This window comes from Desmodus rotundus, chromosome 4 (genome assembly GCF_022682495.2).
Source record: "Desmodus rotundus isolate HL8 chromosome 4, HLdesRot8A.1, whole genome shotgun sequence".
NCBI lineage: Eukaryota > Metazoa > Chordata > Mammalia > Chiroptera > Phyllostomidae > Desmodus > Desmodus rotundus.
Genome location: NC_071390.1, coordinates 64,243,394 through 64,265,973, shown reverse-complemented (window position 1 = coordinate 64,265,973; position 22,580 = coordinate 64,243,394). Strand labels below are relative to the sequence as shown.

At 37.1% G+C, this 22,580-nt stretch overlaps 1 protein-coding gene and 1 non-coding gene across 2 annotated transcripts in view; one reads left to right on the top strand and one right to left on the bottom strand.

The window, feature by feature from the left end:
• The window catches only part of WAPL (WAPL cohesin release factor), a 92,379-nt gene extending 80,850 nt beyond the window's left edge, over positions 1-11,529 (top strand). The window contains exons 16-19 of the mRNA XM_053922211.2: positions 989-1,196; positions 3,724-3,812; positions 8,773-8,868; positions 9,203-11,529. Of these exons, the coding sequence (XP_053778186.1) occupies positions 989-1,196; positions 3,724-3,812; positions 8,773-8,868; positions 9,203-9,268 (459 nt within the window). The 3' untranslated portion in view covers positions 9,269-11,529. The remainder of the gene's footprint in view (positions 1-988; positions 1,197-3,723; positions 3,813-8,772; positions 8,869-9,202) is intronic.
• On the bottom strand, positions 6,838-6,943 carry LOC112305690 (U6 spliceosomal RNA). The gene has a single exon (XR_002974847.1). It is a non-coding gene; the product is annotated as a U6 spliceosomal RNA (small nuclear RNA).
• Positions 11,530-22,580: the final 11,051 nt, after the last annotated feature.

The window sequence follows — 22,580 nt, the reverse complement described above, 5'->3', positions numbered from 1 at the left end:
TTGATACTGTTATGAATGCAGTGTTGACCTCACAGACTCCCTGAAAGGAACTTGTGGATCTGTAGGGATCCCTGAGCCAATTTTAAGAAGTACTACTTTATATATAAGATGTAAATTTTATTTCGTAAGGATACTAAGTTTTATATACCACTCTTCTATATACTAAGCAAATCTTGGAGTTCTACTTGGCATTTTATTTTCAGGTAGTTGTCTTTAATAACTTGGGGTTTTTCCTAAATCATACCAGTATGTTAAATGCTTTCTGTATGATCAGCACTGTACCAGCACAGGGGAAATAAAGTGAAGACAAGGAATTCCCTTTTTGACTTAGAGTTTCACTGTGTACTTCCATTGACAATTGCACTTCCATTTTTAATAATATTAGTCAAGTTCCAGTTCAAGGTCTTTCTCTGAGATCTTTTGCTTTTTAAAGTTTTACTGGTTTTTGTTTATCTCTTAAATTTTCTTTTAAAGAAGCCATTTGCTTTTACACAATACTGTGTAGTTTTAGTCAGTATTCTTTCTTCTTTTCAGTTAATCCATCCATTCTGCTTGGGTTTTTAAATTTTTTTTTTTTAAATCAAGGTTTTGGGTATTTTGCTTGAATTTTTTTGTCAGTATTATCCATCAAAGGAAAATAATTAGGTTTTCATTTTTACAAACAGAATGCCTCCATCATTAGTAAACATACTTAATTTACTTGATTGAATCCCAGGAGCATTTATACTTTTGTTTTGGCCTTCATGGAATGTAGAGCAGCAAGGATGGCCAAGGATGAGCAAGCAAGGGCTTTTATCAATACTTAACCTTTTGGTCTACTGCCATACTACCCTGAACACGCCCGATCTCATCTGATACTTAACCTTTTGATCAGAAAACACGCTTCCTAGGGTTAGTGATGTTTAAAAACAAACAACTTTTATATTTGAGTACATATATGTCAGTTGTTGATGTCTTTTTAATGATCTTCCAAAATAATTTTTGTCAGCTATTCCTGGAGCGAGAGCGAGCAGCCCAGTTGGCAGAAAGTAAAACAGATGAGTTGATCAAAGATGCTCCCACCACTCAGCATGATAAGAGTGGAGAGTGGCAAGAAACAAGTGGAGAAATACAGTGGGTATCAACTGAAAAGACTGATGGTACAGAAGAAAAACATAAGAAGGAGGAGGAGGATGAAGAACTTGACCTCAATAAAGGTATATTTATTTTGGGTGGTGTATTCAAGTGGAAAATAGTGGCCTATTTTTCTTCAGAACATACTGTTAATTCATGTGTTGTTATAGTCTTTTATTTAGTCTGTTTTATGGCCTCTTTATTTCAGTGCACACAAGCTTTGATATTTCAGTGCTCATAGGAGTTCCTTGCTGCCTTCCTGGCAGTGAGGAAGGCATGTGTATAGTTCCAGAAAGGTCTGCCTTTCCTTCCTGGGCCAACCTACTTAACTGTAAAGAGAAGCAGCCAAACAGTGTGCCCTCTAAAGGTTTTTTTACAGATTTGAAATTTTGAGATTCTTTTATCGGCCTCACTTTATAAACTGAGATCTACTGTCAAAAATTACAATCATCAGCCCTGGCTGGTGTAGCTCAGTGGATTGAGTGCGGGCTGCGAACCAAAGGGTCACTGGTTCTATTCCCAGTCCAGGGCACGTGCCTGGGTTGCGGGCCAGGTCCCTGGGGGGGCCACGTGAGGGTCAACCACACATTGATGTTTCTCTCCCTCTCTTTCTCCCTCCCTTCCACTCTCTCTAAAAACAAATAAAATCCTTTAAAAAAATAAAAAAAAAATTACAATCATTCTCAAGTGCTGTATACATAGTTGGTAGCAAACACAGTAAGGGATATACTGAAGGTAATGTTTTCATTAACCAAACATTACCTCCTGTTGTCAGGACCTATGATACTTGATTTATTCAAGTTCTGCAAAATAACCACTTATAATTTCATGTCACTTAAGTTAGAAAATTTAAGTTACGTGTTCATTTTCACCCAGTTAGGAAGCAAGCACCAACAGTGCTTCTCAGTGTCTTTCTCTTATGCCTATTGCTTTCCAAATCTAATGTCATTAGTTCTGGTATTGTAAGAAATCTGTTTTATTTTCTCATTTACTAAATTTTGATGTTTCCTTAGGCATAATATTTTTGGTTGCTTAGCAGTCTTTTTAAATAATAGCTTTATTTGGGATAAGTATTAGCTTGTGAGGGCTACCTTAACAAAGCACCATAGACTGAGTGGCTTAAACAACAGAATTCATTTTCTCATGGAGGTTTTAAGTCCAACATCAAGGTGTCATCACAGTTGGTGTCTTCTGAAGCCTCTCTTTTTGGCTTGTAGATAATCAGATTCCCCTGGGTTTTTACATGGTCTTTGCTCTGTGAATGTCTTTGTTCTGATTTCTCATGTGGACAGTAGTTAATATTAGATTATTAGGGCCTATCCTAATGGCCTCATTTAAGTTAGCTGTCTTTTTAGTGAAACATCCCATGTCCAAGTGTGGTCATATCCTGAGGTCAACACATAAATTGGGTGGGAGATACAGTTAAGCCCCATAATAAGATAAATCCATCATTTTAAAGTAAACAATTGAGTAGTTTTCAATATATACATAAAGTTGCGTGGTCATCATTGCTGTTTAATTTCAGAACATTTTCATCACCCCCAAAAGAAACTGTACCCATGAACAACAATTATCCCTTGTTCTTCCCTCCTTAGCCACTACAAACTACTAATCTACTTCTGTCTCTGGATTTGCCTATTCTGGACATTTCATATAAGTGGAATAATACAGTATGACCCTTTGTGACTGACTTTTTTCACTTAGCCTAATGTTTTCAGTATTCATCCATGTTATAGCATGTCTCAGTACTTAATTTCATTTTTATAGCCAAATAATATTCCATTGTATATATATATCACATTTTGTTTATCTAGTCAGCAACTGATGGACATTTGGGTTTGTGTTTACCTTTGGTTGTTAGGAATAATGCTGCTATGAACATTTCATGTACAACTGTCAAATTGTTTTCCAAAGTGGCTGTGCCAGTTTAATTTCCTACCAGCAACACATAAGGGTTTCAGTTTCTCTGCATGCTGAGTTATTTGTCTCTTTCATTTTAGCTATCCTAGTCGGTATGAAGGTACATGTCACTTGATTTGCAGTTCCCTAGTTAATAAATGGTGTTGAGCATCTTTTCACATGCTTTGTGGTCATTTACATATCTTTGTAGAAGTATCTATTCAAATGCCCATACTTTATATTAGTTTGTCTTTTTGCTGCACAAATTCTTTACATATTTTGGATACCTGACCCTGATTACAGGTACATGATATGCAGATATATTATCCTGAGGGTTGTCTTTTCTCTTTCTTGATGGTATATGATATCTTGAAACAAAAAGTTTTAAGTTTAATGAAGTCTGACTTACCTATTTTTTTGTTTGTTTTGTCATTTGTGGTTTTAGTGTTGTATCTAAGAAACTATTTTCTAACAATGTCACAAAGATTATGTTTTTTTCTGAGAGTTTTATGGTTTTAGCTCTTACATTATTTTTCATTATCTCATATCTTCCATTTGAGGGGGTTTTGTTGTTAATTTGTGTGGATATCCCATTATCTTAGCATCATTTATCAATGTTCAACAATTTTGAAGATAAGGCAACTGTTGCAGAGTTGAATAAACTTGTTGGTTTCTTGTGTTTTCTATTAACGGTTTTTTGTTTATTCTTAGCCCTTCAGCACGCTGGCAAACACATGGAGGATTGCATTGTGGCCTCATATACAGCACTGCTTCTTGGGTGTCTCTGCCAGGAGAGTCCAGTAAGTAATAATTCAGTGTTGTTTTATGTTCGCTAAAAAGGATTCTGTGTGACAGCTTCACACCATTATCTAATTAACTTATTTATTACTTTGACTGGTGTGGCTCAATTGATTGGGCATTGCCTTACAAACTGCAAGGTTGCCAGTTCGATTCCCAGTCAGGGTACATGCTTGTGTTGCAGGCCAGGTTTCCAGTTGAGCATGTATGAGAAGCAACTGATGGATGTTCCTCTCCCTCTCTTTCGTCCTCCCTTTCCTCTATCTAAAAATAAATAAAAATTTTTAAAGATAACTTTCAAGAATTTGGTGAACTTTTTTACATTTTATTTTTCAATTACAGTTTACATTCATTATTATTTTGTACTAGTTTCCGGTGCACAACACAGTGGTTAGATAGTCATATGTACTTTACATGTTCTACATTTCCAGTACCCACCTGGCACTAACATATTTATTACAGTATTATTGACTATATTCCCTATGCTGTACCTTAAATTCTCGTGACTATTTTGAATTTGGGAGAACTTTAAAGGTACATTCCAAAGTAACAGTATATTGGGTTTAATGAGAATATTCTTGACTAATGGATGATGAATCAGTTCACAAACCTTTGGTTAAAATAAAAGCATAATATAAAACGTACGCTCAGCTGGCTTAAGATGGAAAAGTCTAGCCTCAGTGATACCAGGGACTCCGATAATTTCTGTCTTTAAACTCTACTTTTCCTTTGCAAGTTGTCTTCATGGCCCTGTGCTGGCTCTAGCTGTATCTAGCAGAACATGGTGGCCTCTTTCTGTATATTCATTTTTCAGAGTAATGCTTTTTTCCCCCCCCTCGTAGGACCCATTCCCACTTGCTACAGCAAGTAGATTTCCCCTCATCTTGGCTGGTATAGGCTCACATGCTTTTGTTTAAAGTACTCACTGGCCAGGAAAATGGTGCTACCATATGAGATTTAGATCATTGTGATTTAACTACAAGAAGTGTGAATGTCCAGTCAGTCTGGTGCTGAGAGAGCACAGAAGTGGATGGTTCTGGCTTTGGGAGGGTCTGCTTTAAAATGGGGAACTCATTAGGTGGGGTTGTTCAGTTGTTTTTGCCTTTTGTTTTTCTTTTTCAAGGGAAGGGACCAGTAGAAGAGCAAAATTTTAAAATGAAAGTAAGGGGTTTTTTAGGTGTTCAGGAGGCAAGAAAGAGTGTCTGTTTTGTAGTGGAAAGGGTAACTTCTCTTTTTTGAGACTGGAAGATAGGAAGAAAAAAAGCACAGTGATAATGTGAAGGGCTTTTTCAGGAGAGGCATTCATGCTGTGGGCCTATCTACCACCAACACTTTCTCATTTTTCTTACCCAGTTTTCTGTATTGCCTTTCCCCTACCTCCCCTGTCCTACAACACCTCCGTGCCCCTCCCATCCCATATCCATGTGTCTTAAGTCCTATATATTTTTCTGAATCTTTTATGTCTTCCATGTTTATATTGTAGTCAACCTCTGATCTAAATGCACAGTAGCCCACTTTGTTATGGCCCTTTTCTGGCACCACTACTTTTAGGATCAAGAACAAATTTCTCATCATGGCTCTGGAGAGCCCTGCGAAATCTTCATTTTCTTTCGGTGAATCTCTTCAACTAAGCTGTTCCAACAAAGGGAAGAAGGAAGAGGAGGATCTCAAAAAGGAAAGCGGGGGGCAAAGTATTTAAATTTTAGGTTATTCTGAACACTCTTGTTTCAGTCATGTTCTTTCTTAAATAATGGTTCTTGAAATTAGCTTGTTTTATTGCCCCATGTGGTCTGTCTTGGGACATCTTTCCTATTCGTTTTATGTTAAGTCTCTAAAAAAAAATGATAAGGTCTCTATGTTGTGGGGAATGTTTTGAAGTCATAGAGCCCAGGTGTCTTTCTTGCCTTGGGAATCATTATGAGTAACCCAAAAAAGCTAGCTGATAATCACAAAATATGAAGGAAATTTGTTTGCCCAGTGTGTAAGTGGAAGAGAGGAAAGCAGGTGGTTGTGCACAGTAAATGCTACAGTGAAGGATATCATGCTTAGAAAGCCTAGGAGACTTGGTGTCATTTTCCATTGTTCACCAAGCGCCTGGTGTATGCAGTGGTCAGTCCCCTGGTGGTCTGCTCTCTTGACTCTCTCCATTCCTGAAATCTAGTATACTGCCACCAGAGCTAACTTCCTTAAGAGCATATTTGATCATATAACTCCTCTTTATGAATCCTTCTTGTCTCACCTTCATTTAGAGAATGATGGCTTTGTTTACTACTATAAGACCCCAGACTTAAAACTACTTCTCCAATTTCTCAGTCTCTCATACCCCTTGGATACTTTCTAAATTTCCCAAATAGGCTATGCTGTTTCCTCCTGTTCTTTTTGTACCTACCACACTACTCTTCTTACCACTGTACTATCAAGCCTCTTCCCTAGAGAATGGTTAAAGACATTCTTTTTTCTTTTTCTTTTAAATTTTATTTATTTATTTTTAGAGAGGGGAAGAGACAGAGAAAGAGAAGGAGAGAAACATCAATGTGTAGTTGCCTCTCGAATGACCTGACCCGTAACCCCAGGCATGTGCCCCAAGTGGGAATCAACCCAGCGACACTTTGGCTCACAGGCCCGCGCTTAATTCACTGAGCCACACCAGCCAGGGCTCAGTCAAAGACATTCTTAAATCCAGCTTTACCATGGCTATTACCCTTATTATATCCTCCACTTCAGTATATTTTTAAAACATTTGGTAAAAACCATTAAGTGTCTTAGTTACAAGATTTGTGCTAGGGGGACCTATGGTGGCTTTTGGTGGGGAGGTTCACTTAGAATATGGGTGACTGATAGCACATATCTTAGCACGTGGTTATTTTAGCAACATTTTTTTAATTGTTGTTCAAGTACAGTTGTCTCCATTTTCCTCCTCCTCTCCCCCTGCCCTACCCATCCCCACCTCCCACCCTCGATCCTACCCCCTTTGGCTTTGTCTGTGGGTCCTTATATATATTCCTTGACAACCCTTCCCCTATTTTCAAAAATATGCAACGCTTCATGAATTTGCCTGTCATCCTTGCACTGGGGCAGTGCTAATGCTCTCTGTATTGTTCAATTTTAGTATATGTGCTACTGAAGTGAGCACTGTTTTAGAAATGTTTTTTACTAGATCTTTTCTGAAGCTGTATTTGTACCAATATTTTGCTTCTTTACAATTTCAAAAGTACCCAGACAAGAACAAAAAATGGGAGAGGGGACTCATGGCAGATTTCCTAAAAGAGAGTAATTGTAGTTTCTCCTTCCCTGCCCCCATCAACAAAACTCAAATCAGAAGCACTCTTGCCCCTGCCCATCCCTCACCCCCAACCTCAGGACAACATATTTCTTTTGTTTTTTATTACAGGTGAACTTTTTTAAAAGAGCTTTCCTTTATATTCATTAGGAATTTTTAAAGCATTTTAAATACATACTGAAATAGTTCATTTCCCCACAAATAAGATTTTTTGTTTGTCACCATTAAGTTTGAATGTTAAACAGATTCTTGGACTGAGAGCTTACATCCATCCATAAGCTCCTTCAACTTTAAAACCTATCTCATCCCCAGTAACTTTTCCAGAACTGCTAACCTGAGTTTTCCCAGTTCAAACTTGGGCTGCTTCAGCATTTTGACTTTTCTAATAGGACATCATGGAGCAGATAAATAGAGGCAAGCCTTTTCTTTATTTTTTCCAGTGTTGTCTGGGATCAATTTATTGACCACTCCTTCCAAGTCATTTGTTTGCACCTTCTGTCATGATTCCCATCATTGTCTCCAGATTTGGCAGACCTGTATATAATTGAGAATAAGAGGTCCTCCAAATCTGATTGTTTTTTTCAGTAAAACCTACAGAACAGATGGAGCAAATAACCATCAGTAAGTCTTGACATCAACATGAGCTCAATCATGGTATGTCATTTTTTGACCATGGAGCACATTTTGTTTCTGGAAGATCCATAGAAATTAGGCAGTTTTTGCCTGGAACATCCTTAAGTAATTAGCTTGAATTTTTTAAATGCAGCTTCCTCATTTGGTAGATCAGCTAGGTTTACTTCAAAAACATGACCCTTGAGACCATCAGATATGATGTTGGTTCCTTGAATAGTTTTCCACTATTTTTTCCGTTGAACATAGCTCATGCTTTTACATCATACCAATCTTTCTTAGAAAATGGATCACCCACTTTCTTCTTGGCTCCCTTTTTTTGCTGCCTTTTGTAAGGTGCTTGTTTTTGCCGACTGCCGTGGTGCTGTTCAGAGAGCCAAAAGGCGAAATAGAACAGTTTTTAAAGCAGGTTGTATATTTTTCTTAAAACAGACTGGTTTATATATAGTTTGGCTGCCTCTGGCTAACAATGTAGGGAAACACCTTAATCTCTCCTGTTTTGATGACATTCTCCTCCTGGATTATACTAGATTTACCTTTGGAAAAGATCTAGTTAATTCCTAACCTACATAATTAGTTGACTTCACCTATGAAACGTGAGAAATGTTCTTTGATCTTTTTCTTTCTATTTCATAAGCAGCTCTTGAGTGCATTCTGAAGTGTAACTTTTTAAATCTGCACTCCTTCCTCCTCCTCTCCTAACACTCCTCCCCCGTAATAACACATAAACACGCACACTCAACGGCACATTTTCTTTTAGGCACTTTTATGCGTATTTACAAAAGTAAATAAATATGCACACATAATTTTCTTTTATAGCCTTGCCAGCTTTACCTTTTTCCTTTCTGTGGATAGGATGGGCTAGGGAATGGGGGCATATATGCACACATGCAAGCACAGTTAAGGAGTATGGAAAAAGGAAATTGTTAACCGAGGAGTTTCAGGGACCCTGCAGAAGTTTGGAACAGAATGTGTTCCAAAACCACCAACACAGTGCAAGGTCAAGGTCATGTTTTCTGCCACTGACCAATATTTCTTTGATATTTCCTCAGATTAATGTGACCACTGTGAGGGAGTATCTTCCTGAAGGGGACTTTTCAATAATGACAGAGATGCTCAAAAAATTTCTGAGCTTTATGAATCTTACTGTAAGTAACTTTTATTGCAACTTCTGTGGTTTTAAATATAAGTATGATACATTAATGACAGTAGAAATAAAAATACTATGGCCATAGAGTGGAAGGCAAAGGGATCTTCTTTTAATAAGTATGCTCTATTTCTTTTAAGATAATTGTTAAGTATTATGTCCAAATATATTGATAACTATATTATCAAAGCCACATTTTAATCTCAGTGCATTTTGATTCATAGTGTTCAGTTTAGTAAAGCAAAAGAATTTATGCTTTGATGTAATACTTTTTAAAAATTTGTAAAATATTAACTGTTACTTCCTCTCTACCCACTTCACTCTCCCCCTTTCAGTGTGCTGTTGGAACCACAGGCCAGAAATCTATCTCTAGAGTGATTGAATACTTGGAACATTGCTAGCTGCTTTACCTTTGCTTCAGGTGCTTGGTAATGCTGGAGCTATTCTTTAGACAAAGAAAAGTCATGAAAGAAGTCCTTGAAGATATACCAAGAACATTCATCAGTATCATTCACATTTGGATTTTTAAGGCCTCCTGATTTCTTCGTCATGCATTCTGCATTTGCTAAATGACAGTTACTACATCAATCTGCAGCTATCAAAAATGAGGGAAAAGGTTCAGGCTGTTAATTCCATGCAGTATTTAATTACACTTACTTTGGCAGAGTTTATACTATCCCCTTGTTTTCTTGCTTTACTCTGGGCAAGTTTTAAGGGGAAAATTTGTGCTGCTGTTAGTGCAACTGCTGTGTATGTTGAGCCACTGTTGTCATGCCAGCCAGGTGCAAAGGCAGCTTAGCTACTGAGGTATTGAATGTTCTGAGGACATTCTAGACAACAGCTTAGTTCCTTTTTTCAGGCTCATTTGCTTTTGCTATTTTGTTGAATGATTCCAATCGTAAATAAAGCTTCTAATAATTTTGTGAATTATTTTTCTTGTTGTTCCCTGAACTACTGTCTATATTTAAAATTAGATGGAATCCAAAGACACAAGGGATGAATAGCCTATTTTTTTTTCTTGATTTGATTTGGGTTGTGAAACTATTTTTCACTTCGAGAGACCATGACCATGTTCATTATGTTATCATAATAAGTCATAACTATAGACTCAAGAAAACAACAGCTTAAGGGACTATTAAATAAGATGATGTGCCCTGTTAAAGGATGACGCAAAATAGACAAACCCAGGGTAGTTTACGCTTAATGTTAGGGGAGGCTCTTGAAACATTATTAAGTTTTATTGGAGGACTCTCTAGATATATTTTCTAATGTTCAGTACAGTAAATATAAGAAAGCTAAAACACCAATGTGGAATTCATGTTTCCAGATAACGTGTATATTCTTCTGTAGAGTGACAGGATCAAATGCATAAACGCAAAGCCTTAAATTGCTGGTATAGAAAAGATCCTTCCCCCCCCCCCCATTCAGATTCTTAGTTCATAGAGCAGTGTGTTGTTTGAAAAATAGTCATGAAACACAAAACATATATTTAATTTCACAACATTGCAAATTTTTCTTGTGTTATTGTTCAGACCACTGGTTATACATTTTATCTTAAAATAGATTGGGCCTGAACACAGGCATTGCAGAGATCTATTTCTTTAATATTTTTAAATACCTTTCAGATAGTTATATCATGTTTCGTTATTGGATTTGTAAAACTTGAAGCCATAAAAATATTAGTTTGGTGTGTACTGGGGAAAATAGCTAAAAGTCTAATTTTTACTCATTTAGACTTTGTTATTTCCTTGTATAAAGTGACAAATCGGGGCTCTTGTATCAGTGCCAGCTGTAATGTTTTTTAATGCAGTGGCTGCCTTCTAATGTCTTCCTATTTTTGATAATGCAGATTGTTGGGAAATCTATAAGGAAGTAACTGGTTCCAGGCAAATTGTTTTCTTCTTCCTCCTACCTACTCCGACCCCACCCATCACCTTTTGAGAGCATAGTATGCCAGTGTAACTTGGGAAAGACTGAGGTTGTATTTGCCCTGAGTATAAAAGCTAGCCTAGCCAGGTATTTTAAAAGCGTATCAGTAAATGATATCCTTAAAATTGCATTAGATATATTTTGTTTAATTTTAAAATACATTGATATTTATTAATCATTGATTTAAGAAAAGAACAGATTTTTGGTAAAACTGACATGACAGGCGGTAAGAAATATTTGGATGAGAACAATCAGGGCGAACTACATTTTTCTGTTACACTGGTAATCATTTGAGAATTGATTTACCTCAGTGTTTAACAGTTTTTTGTTTTGTTATTTAAATAATAACTAATTGTCAAGCACTGATAGACATGTAGATTTTGGTGGGGCAAGGTGGGGGAGAAATCACCTCACCAAACTGCAGTGCATTTGTGTGTTTAACCCTCAGAGAACTCTGCATTTTAGGGTACTTGAGGCTGACTTACAAATTAAAGTTTTAAAGTAATGTTTTTTCCATTGTAAATATTTCTGTAAATACTACCAATTGGAAATTAGAGCAGTAGAGTACTTTTCTGAATTCAATCTTATTTTTATTTTATACAGTATTTCTCAGCTGTGATCTTTGGAGCAAAAGCCAACGGCAGGAAAAAATAGTTTGTACCAGTTTCATGAAGTATGTCTTTGGGTTTTTGTAAATAATTTTAACTCAAATAAAATTGCTACTTTCAATACACATGTTGTCTTTAACATAAATCTATTAAACTGTTTTGGAGGAAGAAGTCTTTCATGAACTTGGTATAGATGACTAATGGGAAACATACTGTGTCATTTAAGTGAATTTCACGCTTTCAACCTACACATAAAAATTTAACCGATTTTTGTTAACTATTACGTACTTCTCCATGTTTTTAATAATACTCATGTGAATATGATGTTAACTCTCAACAACTCAGGTTCATTAGGTATAGTGGTTTTCTGTTGTGTAGTTAGGTCCTTGATGTGTTTATTATAAACTCCTTTAGTCGTTTGTGCCTCTGAATATGACCCAAGACTTTGAGTTTTTATAGCTAGTTTTTAGTTTTTTCCATTTCTTCTTAGTTGTCAGCCTTTAAGTTCCATGCATTTACTGTTGGGTTGGGTAAAAAGTCCATGTGTTGTTTTTCTGTAAAATAAAAGATACATTTTTCATTTTCACCAATAACTTTGATTTGGATATTTTGAGTATGTCAGCTATCAGCCACTATTGACTTGTAGTGGGTAGAGGCCTGGGGGTGCTGCTAAATATCTTTCAATGCATAAGACAGCCCAGCAGCAAAGATTTGGCCAAAATGTCAATAGTACAGAGAAACTTCACAAACCACTTTTTAAAAAGTTATATTTTATTGGTTATATCATTACAGTTGTCCTGATTTTTTCCCTCTTTGCTCCCCGAGCACCCACCACTGTTTCAGGTAATCCCCCCCCCCCCCCCACCATTGTTCATCTCCATGGGTCATGTGTAAGTTCTTTGGCTGCTCTATTTCCTATACTGTACTTTACATCCCCATGGCTATTCTGTAACTACCTATTTGTACTTAATTCCTTCACCTCTTCACTCATTCCTCTATACAACTCTTAATCGGACAACCATCAAAACTTTCTGTATATCCATGTTACTGTCTGTTCTTGTTTGCTTAGGTTTTTTTAGATTGAATTGTTGATAGATTTGTAGTTTTTGCCATTTTGTTCATAGTTACGATCTTTTTCTTAAATTAGTCCCTTTAATATTTCATATAATATTGCTTTCGTGGTGATGAACTCCTTAAATTGTTGTCTGGGAAGCTCTTTATCTGCCCTTTGATTTAAATGGTAGCTTTGCTTAGTAGAGCACTCTTGGCTGTAGATCCCTTCTTTTCATGACTTTGAATATTTTTTGCCAATCCCTTCTAGCCTGCAAAGTTTCTTCTGAGAAATCAGCTGACAGTCTTCTGGAAACTAATTCCCCTATAGGTAGTAATTTCTCTCTTGCTGCTTTTAAAATTCTCTTTATCTTTAACCTTTGGCATTTTAATTATGTGTCTTGGAGTGGGCCTCTTTGCAGCCATCTTGTTTGGGACTCTGCTTGTTGGACTTGAATGTCTATTAACTTCACCAAATTAGAGAAGTTTTCTTTCACTATTTTTTCAAATAGATTTCCAATTTCTTGCTCCTTATCTTCTTCTGGCACCCCTATTCTGTGAATGTTGGACCTCGTGAAGTTGTCCCAGAGGCTGCTTAAACTGTCCTCATTTTCATGGGTTCTTTTTTCTTCTGGGGGTTTTTTTTTTTTTTTTTTTTTTTTTTTTGCTTCTTTACATTCCAAATCTTACTGTTTTAATTCCTGGCTTAATCCACTCTACTATTGTTTCCTTGTAAATTGTTCTTCATTTCAATTAGTGTATCCTTCATTTCTGACTGGATCTTTTTTTATGATGCTGTGCTGAGGTCTCACTAAGTTCCTTGAGCATCCTTATAGCTAGTGTTTTGAACTCTGCACCTGATAGATTGCGTATCTCCATTTCATTTAGCTCTTTTTCTGGAGGTCTGATCTGTTCTTTCATTTGGGCCATGTTTGTCTCCTTGTTTTGGCAGCCTCCCTGTGTTTATTTCTATATATTTGGTAGAGTTGCTTTGACTGTGTGTCTTGGTAGTGTGGCCTAATGTATTAGGTGTCCTGTAGGGTCCAGTGGCCCAGCCTCCCATATCAACCAAAGCTGCATACTTGATGCACTCTTCATGTGGGCTGAGTACACCCTCCTCTTATACTTGACTCTTGATTGCTGTTGGCAGATCAATGGGAGGGATTTACCCAGGCCAGTCAGCTGCAAAGATTGGCTGTGACCACTTACCACCATCTTCCATGCTCTGTGGAGGATCAGTTATGCAGGGGCAGGGTGGTGGTGCTCTGGTGTGGTCTGTAGCTGTCCACTGGGTGCACTGGCCTTAGGGTGTCCCTGGTGGTGCAGGTCAAAGTCAGTCCCCACCTGTGTTTTGCCCCAGGGCCACCCTTCCTGAGCTGTCAAGCAATCATATGTCTGCTATTTGTGCTGGAACTGGAGAGTCCCAGGCAAAGCCAAGTTGTGAATCTGGGCTGGCTGCTGCTAATGCCAGGGTTATAGTTCACTGAGGCCAGCTGTTGCTTGTTAGATAAGATTTAGGAAGTTTTGAAGCAGGAGCCAAGACCAGCCATTCATACGGCAAACCAGCCTGGGTGGGTGGGGCAGAGTCTCTGGGGATCTCCAAGGCAGGTCAAACATTGTATGCCGGGTTGATGGAGTCTCAGATATGGCACTAGCTTGCTGGCTTTGTAGGGGGAGGGTTGAGAAAAGGGGCAATGGCCTTTGCTTGCCTTGATGTCAGACACTTCAGTTTCTCCCTGTATACCAGTGGTTCCTTCAAGGGGCACTGCCTTGGTGTTGGAGCTCAGAGGGAGTGAGTCTGAGTAGGTGAGACTGTGTGTGGGTTCTTTAAGAGGAACTGCTTTGGGCTCCAGAAGTTTCTTCCACTGGCTAAATCCCCACTGGTTTTTGCAGCCAGAAGTTGTGGGGACTTATTTTATGGCCTTGGAACCCTGTGCTGGGGGTCTGATGTGGGGCTGGGACTCCTTGCTCCTGAGATATCCCTCCCGAATTTTTGCCTACCACACATGGGTGTGGGACCAACCTGTTCTGTGTCTGAGCCCCTCCTACTAGTCTCAACAGAAGTGTTTAATTTCTTAGTTGTCAGACTTCCATTTAACTCAATTTCTGACGGTTCTGAGTGATGGTTCTACATTTCAGTTGTAGTTTTGATGTGGGAAGAGGCGAACCATGTCTGCTTATACCACCATCTTGACCAGAAGTCTGCAAACCACTTTTGACGTGTTTGATCATTTACAGCACCTTCTCCATACACTGCACAAATCTTTGTTGCAGTTGCATTTTTACCTTTCTTGAAATATCATAATCTGAAAATGTTGCATATTTTCTTCCATCTTCAATATTAAAATGACTGCACAAAAATTCACCAGTTCTGATGTTTTTTTAAAATGATATGACAGTTGTCACAATACAATCTAATGAAATTGTTTCGAATGATGTTAAAGACAACTAAGCACTACTAGAGCCATCTTACAGAAAAAACTAAATGAACTTTTTGGCCAACCCAGTACAAGTGGATTCCTTAACCTCTCCTCAATCCTTTTAATCACAAAACTGGATTGAAGGACCTCTCCTGGGAGTTCCAATCTACTTTCTCCCCTTACATAAACAGTGTAGAACCATGTTTAAGAATGCAAGGTATGGATATAGAAAGACCTAAGTCACATATATGAAATTTGAATATTAGTAATGTTTATTTTATTGACTGAGCAAACTTATGAACTAATTTTTGTTCTGTTTACTCAACTAGAAAATGGGGATAGTTAAGTAGTTACCTACGGGTTGTGAATATTAAGTAAGACAGTGTATGTGAAGCATTAACATAATGTTCCAAACCTTGGTCTTAGTAAATGGTAGCTTTTCCCAAACAATTCTGTTTTAATTCTGTTGGGAAATGTAAATGTTCTAGAAAACAGAGTAGAGTACTTGACAGTGTTTTGGACACTGGGAGTAATAGCTTTCATATTACTGAGGTGATTGAGTTTGGTTTACTTTTTGTTGTTGAAGATTTTACTTATTTTTAAAGAGAGGGGAAGGGAGGGAGAGAGATACACCAACATGTGACAGATTGGTTGCCTCCCTCATGCCCCAAACCAGGGACCTGGCCCAAAACCCAGGTATGTGCCCTGACTGGAAATCGAACCATTCGGTTAATATGCTGGAGCTCAATCCACTCAGCCACACCAGCCAGGGCAAATTTGGTTTGGTTTACTTTTAACAGTGAGTCTCTGAAATTGTCCCCAGAGTTGGTATTAATATCTTGGTAATGACTAATAATAACACAGAGGCAAGATGGAACAAATTTCAGAGTAAAATGTCTTAAACATGTCCTTCAGGTTTTTAACATTAGAAGGAAAAACTAGAAGAGGTTTGTACTATTCTCTGTCAGTTAATAGTCTTCTGATACAGGATGCATAGATTAATAACTCCATGTAGAAAGTCTGTAAACAAAATTTGAAAAATACTGTTGTTTTGGTAAAACCTATTTACTTAGCTTTTGTATTTGCAGTTTGAAAAATCAAAAGACCATGTACTAGGTTAAGGAGCAAAAATAGAAACCATATCTGTATACTACCTAGTTTTTAATTATCTAAAGAACCTCTCTCCTACCCAGACTTGTACTTCAGAGGATGTGGGTAAATGAACTATTCTGTTTTAAGTCTCATAAGTCTTAATGTAAAGGAGTATAATACTCAGTAGATTGTAATACAGGTGCATGTTAAAAGTCCTTACAGCATCTGGTAAAAAATAATGCAAAGCGCTATGGCCGCTTACGAGAATCAAAATGAAACACCAAAATGATTGACTAAATGAAGGTGGGGAAAGATTAACAAAAAGTGACAAGAAAAATAGAAACAAATAGCAACAAATAGATGTAAGAGCAAAAAGTGCTTTTCTCCTAAAACAGCAACAAACTAAGGATGTCCACTAATGATTCCAATAAATATATTAAATGTAAGTACACAAGTTCTCAGTTAAAAGGTGGAGATTGTTAAACTAAAAGGTGGAGAGACACTAAATACAAATGTACAAATAGTTTGAAAGAAAGGGTGGGAAAAGATGTGCCACGCCAGCACTAATTATAAACTTGGAGTGATAATCAGTAAAAAAACCAATTATGTGTGCAGCTTCATGGTAGGGCTGTTAAAATACAACAAAAACTCAAAGTCACAATTACAGTTTGATATTTTAACAACCCTCAGGAATTGATAGGATATATTTTTAAAAATACTATCTGAATGACAATATCAACTACCTTGACCTAACTGATACTTAGTGTACAGTATACTCAACAACTTGTCAAATGCACGTGAAAGTTTCTGCAAGATCATATGATGATGGGTCACACAAGTCTAAATGAGTTTCAGATGATTGAATCCTTCACCACAGGAAGTATACTGGGAGTAAATACAGTACAATAGCTAGAAAATAATATTGGAAAATTAAACATCAAATGAGTCAAAAAATAAGAGAACTTAGTTTTTTTAAACCACATGACAAAATGCAAAAATTTGTGGGATTCAGCTAAAGCAGTGCTTAGAGGAAAATAAGCTTGACATGTTTAGGAAGAGGGCTTCATTCAAATCATCTTAATTTCCACTTGAAGTTAGAAAAATAAGCAGGAATAAATAATTTTACAAAGCCAAAATTAGTTTTTCCCAAAAGTTAATAAATTGGTAGATGATTAGCAAGAACAACCCAGAAAAAATATGAATTATTAATTTCATCAAAGATGGAATATCTATCGAGTCCATAGCCCTTTAAAAGAATAATAATGTGAACAACTTAATAAGCCAGTAAGTTTTGCAATTTAGGGGAAGTGAACAAAACTTTGAAAAACAGAACTTAACCAAGACTGACTCAAGAAATACAAAACCTGATTTGCACTATTAACGTAAAAAGCAATTTATATTTTTAAATCTGCCTAAAAATAACTCCTGTCCCAGAAGATTACTGGTGCATTATAAACCATGTAAGGAAGAATTAATACCTAATTCAATCTTAAAGATTTATTGACAGCAGAGAATAATTCCCTTGATTCACCCACATATCCCTAATACAAGGTAGAGAATGGGGGGAAAAACAGCTATAGACCAACATTTTATACTTTTTACCAAATAGAAGTGGGATTCCGCTGCGCGCGGTCACCCATATAGGCAAATTTCAGAGGCAGTGGTTTGGTGGGAAAGGGAAAGAATTTTTACCCAAAAGCTGCAGAATCTGGCGGGATGGCAGGCTTCTGCCTCAAAGTCCATCCCCTCCAGAAAACCCAGCCTCCCTATGTCAGACTAGTTGAAGGCTATACCTACACAGTTCCTTCTTCCACTGAAAAAATACAGTCCTTTGGGAACCCCAGGTGGCCACTGCATGATTATCCAGGTAGCTTGCCTTGTTTCAGGTTGCATTCTGGCTTTAGTCTCTGCCAGCCGCAAAGCAAGTGGCCCGCACATCTGGGCCAGCAGTGGGTTCTAGAGTGGGGCTCTCCCTTCCCTCAATTTATACAATCTACCCCTGTGGGCCAGGCCAGGTGCTCCAACTTCCGCACGCTTTGGGAGGGTCTGTCCCCCAACCCAACCAATCCTATCTCCTCTCGGGCTAGACTGACAGGTATCCATCGACTTCTAAGGGAGTAGAGGGCTTTTCCCTTAGCCAATCACCCGTGCTAGCCTTCCATAAGTTCAGCGCAATGGCTTCCCCTAGGGGGAGGGGGAGAGGGGAGGAGAAAGAGGAGAAGGGGGAGGAGAGGATGAGGAGGAGGAGGATCTGTGTTGCACGCCAAGCTAGCCTGGTTACCCAGGCAACGCGGTGCTTCCTCTGCACCTCTCCCCTTGGCTCCTCCTGGGGCACTGGCCAGGGTCTGTCTATCGCATATAGATGAAAAATCTTGAACAAAATATTAGAAAATAAAATTCATTAATACACAAAAAGGATAATACATCACAACCAAGTGGGGTTTATCAAAGGAGTACAACGTTGATTTACCATTTAAAAGTCAAGATAATAAACTGTTAACAATATATTGCATGATCATCTCTTTGGATAGAAAGTATTTGACAAAATGCAACACGCATTCATGATTTTGGAAACCCCAAACTCTCAGCAAACTAGAAATAAATAGGAACTACCTTAATCAGATAAAGAATATCTATGGAAAGTGCAGTAATGCAATGTATAATATTTTATTCCAAAGCAAGAACAAGGCAGACATGTCCACTATCAACACTTGTACTCTTTTCTAAAGTAGAATTGATGAGCAGACCTCAAATTCACATGGAAACACAAAGGACCTAAAGTAGTCAACATAATCTTAAAGAATAACAAAGACGTACACTACTGAACTTCAAGTTTCATCATAAAGCTACAGTAGTCAAAAGCACGTAATATTAGCACAAGTATAACATAGTACAACAAAGAGAGTCTAGAAATACACCTATATATACCGGTATATGGTGAACTGATTTTTGGCATAGTCACCTAAGCAATTTAATATAGAAAGGAACATATTTTTAACAAATGGTTCTGAAACAATTGGATATACATTGCAAACAAAAATAAAACTTGACACCTATCTCATGCCAAACACAAAAACTAGTTCCAGAAGGATCATAGGTCTAAATGAAAAAGCTACAACTACAGCTTTAGCTTTTAGAAGAAAGAATGAAAGAATATCTTCATGATTTGGAGACTATGTTTTAGATAAAATATAAAACCAATAGCCACTAAGGAAAAAATTGATTAATTAGACAATCAAAATCAACAACTTCTCTTCCTTAATAGACACCATTAAGAAAAGGAAAAGGGCCCTGACTGGTGTGGCTCAGTGGATGGGCATTGTCCCACAAAGCGAAAGATCACCGGTTAGATTCCTGGTCAGTGCACAAGCCTGGGTTGCGGGCCAGGTCCCCGGTTGGGGGCGTGCTACAGACAACAGATCAATGTTTCTCTCCCTTTCTCCCTCCCTTCTCCCTCTCTAAAACTAAAAAATAAATAAAATCCTTTAAAAAAGGAAAATGGAAAGGCAGGCCAAGCCTGGGACAAATTATTCACAACTCATATGCTTGACAAAGGACTTGTATCCAGAATTCATAAGAGAATAATACTAAATATTGGCACAATGATCAATTGGAACTGTTCGTGGGGATATAAAATCATAACACCACTTTGGAAAAGTTTGAGTAACTCTTCATAAAATTAAAGATACATCTGTCCTTCAAACCAGCATTTCCGTTTTGTCGAGGAGAAATTAAAACATTCGACAGAAAAACTTGTGAAAAAGTATTAGTAGCCATTATATTAACAATAGCCAGCCCTGGCTGGTGTGGCTCAGTCATTGAGCACCAGCCTGTGAATCAAAGGGTCGCCAGTTTGATTCCCAGTCAGGGCACATGCCTGGGTTGCAGGCCAGGTCCCCGGTGGGGGGTACATGAGAGGCAACCACATTGATGTTTCTCTCCCTCTCTTTCTCTCTTCCCCCTCTCTAAATAATGAGTAAAATCTTAAAAAAAACCCATTTGGCTGGGGTGGGGTGGGGTGGGGTGGGGTGGGGCGGGGTGGAGGGGTGGGGAGAAAATGCAGACAACTGTAATTGAACAACAATTAAAAAAAAAATAACATAAAAAAAACAATAGCCAAACATTGGAAACAATCCAGGTCCATCAACAGGCAATGGATAAACAAATTGTGATATATTTACATAACAGAATACTACATAGCAATAAATAGGAATGAACTCTTTCAATTAACAAATGTTGATGAATCTCATATAATGCTGAGTGGAAGAAGCCAAATAAAAAGCCTACATATAATATGAATCAACTGGTACAAAATTATAGAACAGGCAAAACTAGTCAAAGGTGAAAATGGTCACAACAATTCATTTAAAAGACAAGAACAAAAATTAGATGAAGAATTCTATATGTTTAGAAATTTTAAAACACACACCTTGATAACTCATGGGTTAAAGAAATGATAATGGAAATTTTTTAAGAATCAGTCCAGCCCTGGCCTGTGTGGCTCAGGTGGTTGGAGGGTCATCCCATAACTGAAGGGTTGTGGGTGCTGTTCCCCATCCAGGCACGTAACCTGTTGTGGTTCTGGGCCAGAATGGAGGCAACAAATTGATGCTTCTCTCTTGCATCAGTGTTTCTCTCTCTCTCTCTTTCTTTCTCTCTCTCTAAAAGCAATGAAAAAAATGTCTTTTGGTACGGATAAAAAAAAAAAGAATTAGAATAAAATGATAAAAATAAAATGTATCAGAAATCCTGGGATGTAGCAAACAGTACATAAAGAGAAATGTTTAACCTTAAATGTTTATATTTGAAAACCAAAATGGCTGAAAAATCTAAATTATACACTCTCCATTTTAAAGAGAGAACAAGAATTATAGAATAAGGAAAAAGAAGGTAATAGAATGTTAAAATAATTTGGTCAGTCAAAAATTGATTCTTTGGAAAGGGTAATCTAGCTTTGGGAATACTGACCAAGAAGGAAGAAATAAAGTACAAATTTAAAGATTAAATGTAAAAATACATAAGTACAGAAACAGAGATAAGAAGTCATTAACTGAATACTCTGAATAAATACATGTGAATGAATTTAATAAATGAAGTTAATTACTGGAAAATTAAAGTGAACAAAAACTGACACAAAATGAAATGGAAAGCTGAATCAGTATTGAAAAAAATTCCATAACACATACAACACAAAGTTTATGACTTTGAAAGTTATTTACACTAAATTTTCAAGAAATAAACAATTCCAATTTTATATGAATTCTTCTAGAGCATTGAAAAAGTGGGAACTTCCCCTACATACTCAATAAAGTCTGTATAACATGGATAACAAATTAAGACACGGGCAACAGGGAAAAGGAAAATTGCAGGGTTATTCCACTCATGAACATTGACACTAAATTCCTTACTTAAAGTTTGTTAGCAAGTTGAGTCTAGTAATTTATGAAAAGATAATACAACGTGTCCAAAATGGATTTACCACAGGAATGCGATGATAAATTAATAGAGAATTCAGTAACCACTGGTAACTCACCACATATTGATGGGGTAAAGGAAGAAAACCCTGGGGCCTTCTCAATGAATGCACAAAAAGCATTTAATCAAATTCAAATAGTATTGAAAGATAAATATTCAAAATAAAATATTAGCTAAAATAAATATTTTACTTTGAATATTTGATATTAACAAAACAAAGTCGAAGGCATGAGGGAAAAACATCTTTTAGTGAAGGAGAAATGGAAGGGAACTTCCTTGAAACAACTAAAGGTATCTAGTAAAAACCTACAGAAATTATTCTTAGTAGTAAAATCCCTAGAAGCATTTGTTTTAAAATCAGGTACAAAACAAGAATGTTAGTAGTTCTATTTAACATTATATTAGAGGTCCTAGTATTGTGATAAAACAATACAAACAATTACAGATATAAAAGTTGGAAAGGAATAAGTAAAGCCTGAAACCGTGCAGATGATAATGGTCCACCATGAAAATCCAAATAAAAACATGGAGAATTTGTTAGAAGTAAACGACGGTTTAACAATATGGCAGATATAAATTAAAAAAACATCCAACAAAGGAGTTCAGATCAACTATCCTGCTGAAAATAATTAAAGTGTTGGAATTTTTTCTTAAAGCTTTGAAGCGCTCTCACAATGACACATTACTTGGCCTAACTGAGAGAAGGTGAGGAGGAAGAACCACCACCCACAGTCACTTTTGCCCCGAGGGATGTGCTACTCCAGAAAAAGTAACAGTGAAACTCAAATGCAACAAGTATTATGAGTCATAAACATTATACTTTCATTTCCTAATGATAAAATGCTCAATTCACCAGGAAGATAGAAAAGTTTCAAAATTGTTTTCACCTAATAACATGATTTTGAAATACATAAAGCAATAATTTCCAGAATTCTAATGATAAATAAATTGATAAGCAGGACTTTATCACAATTAAGACCATCTGTTCTTAGAAGGACACTGCTTAAAGAACAAATACACAAACCACAGACTGGGAGATACATAAAAACTCAGTAACGAATGGGCAAAAGATTTCAACCGACACTTCACTAAAATAAATACAGTACACATAATTGTTATGTGGGTTTGTAGGAGATGCA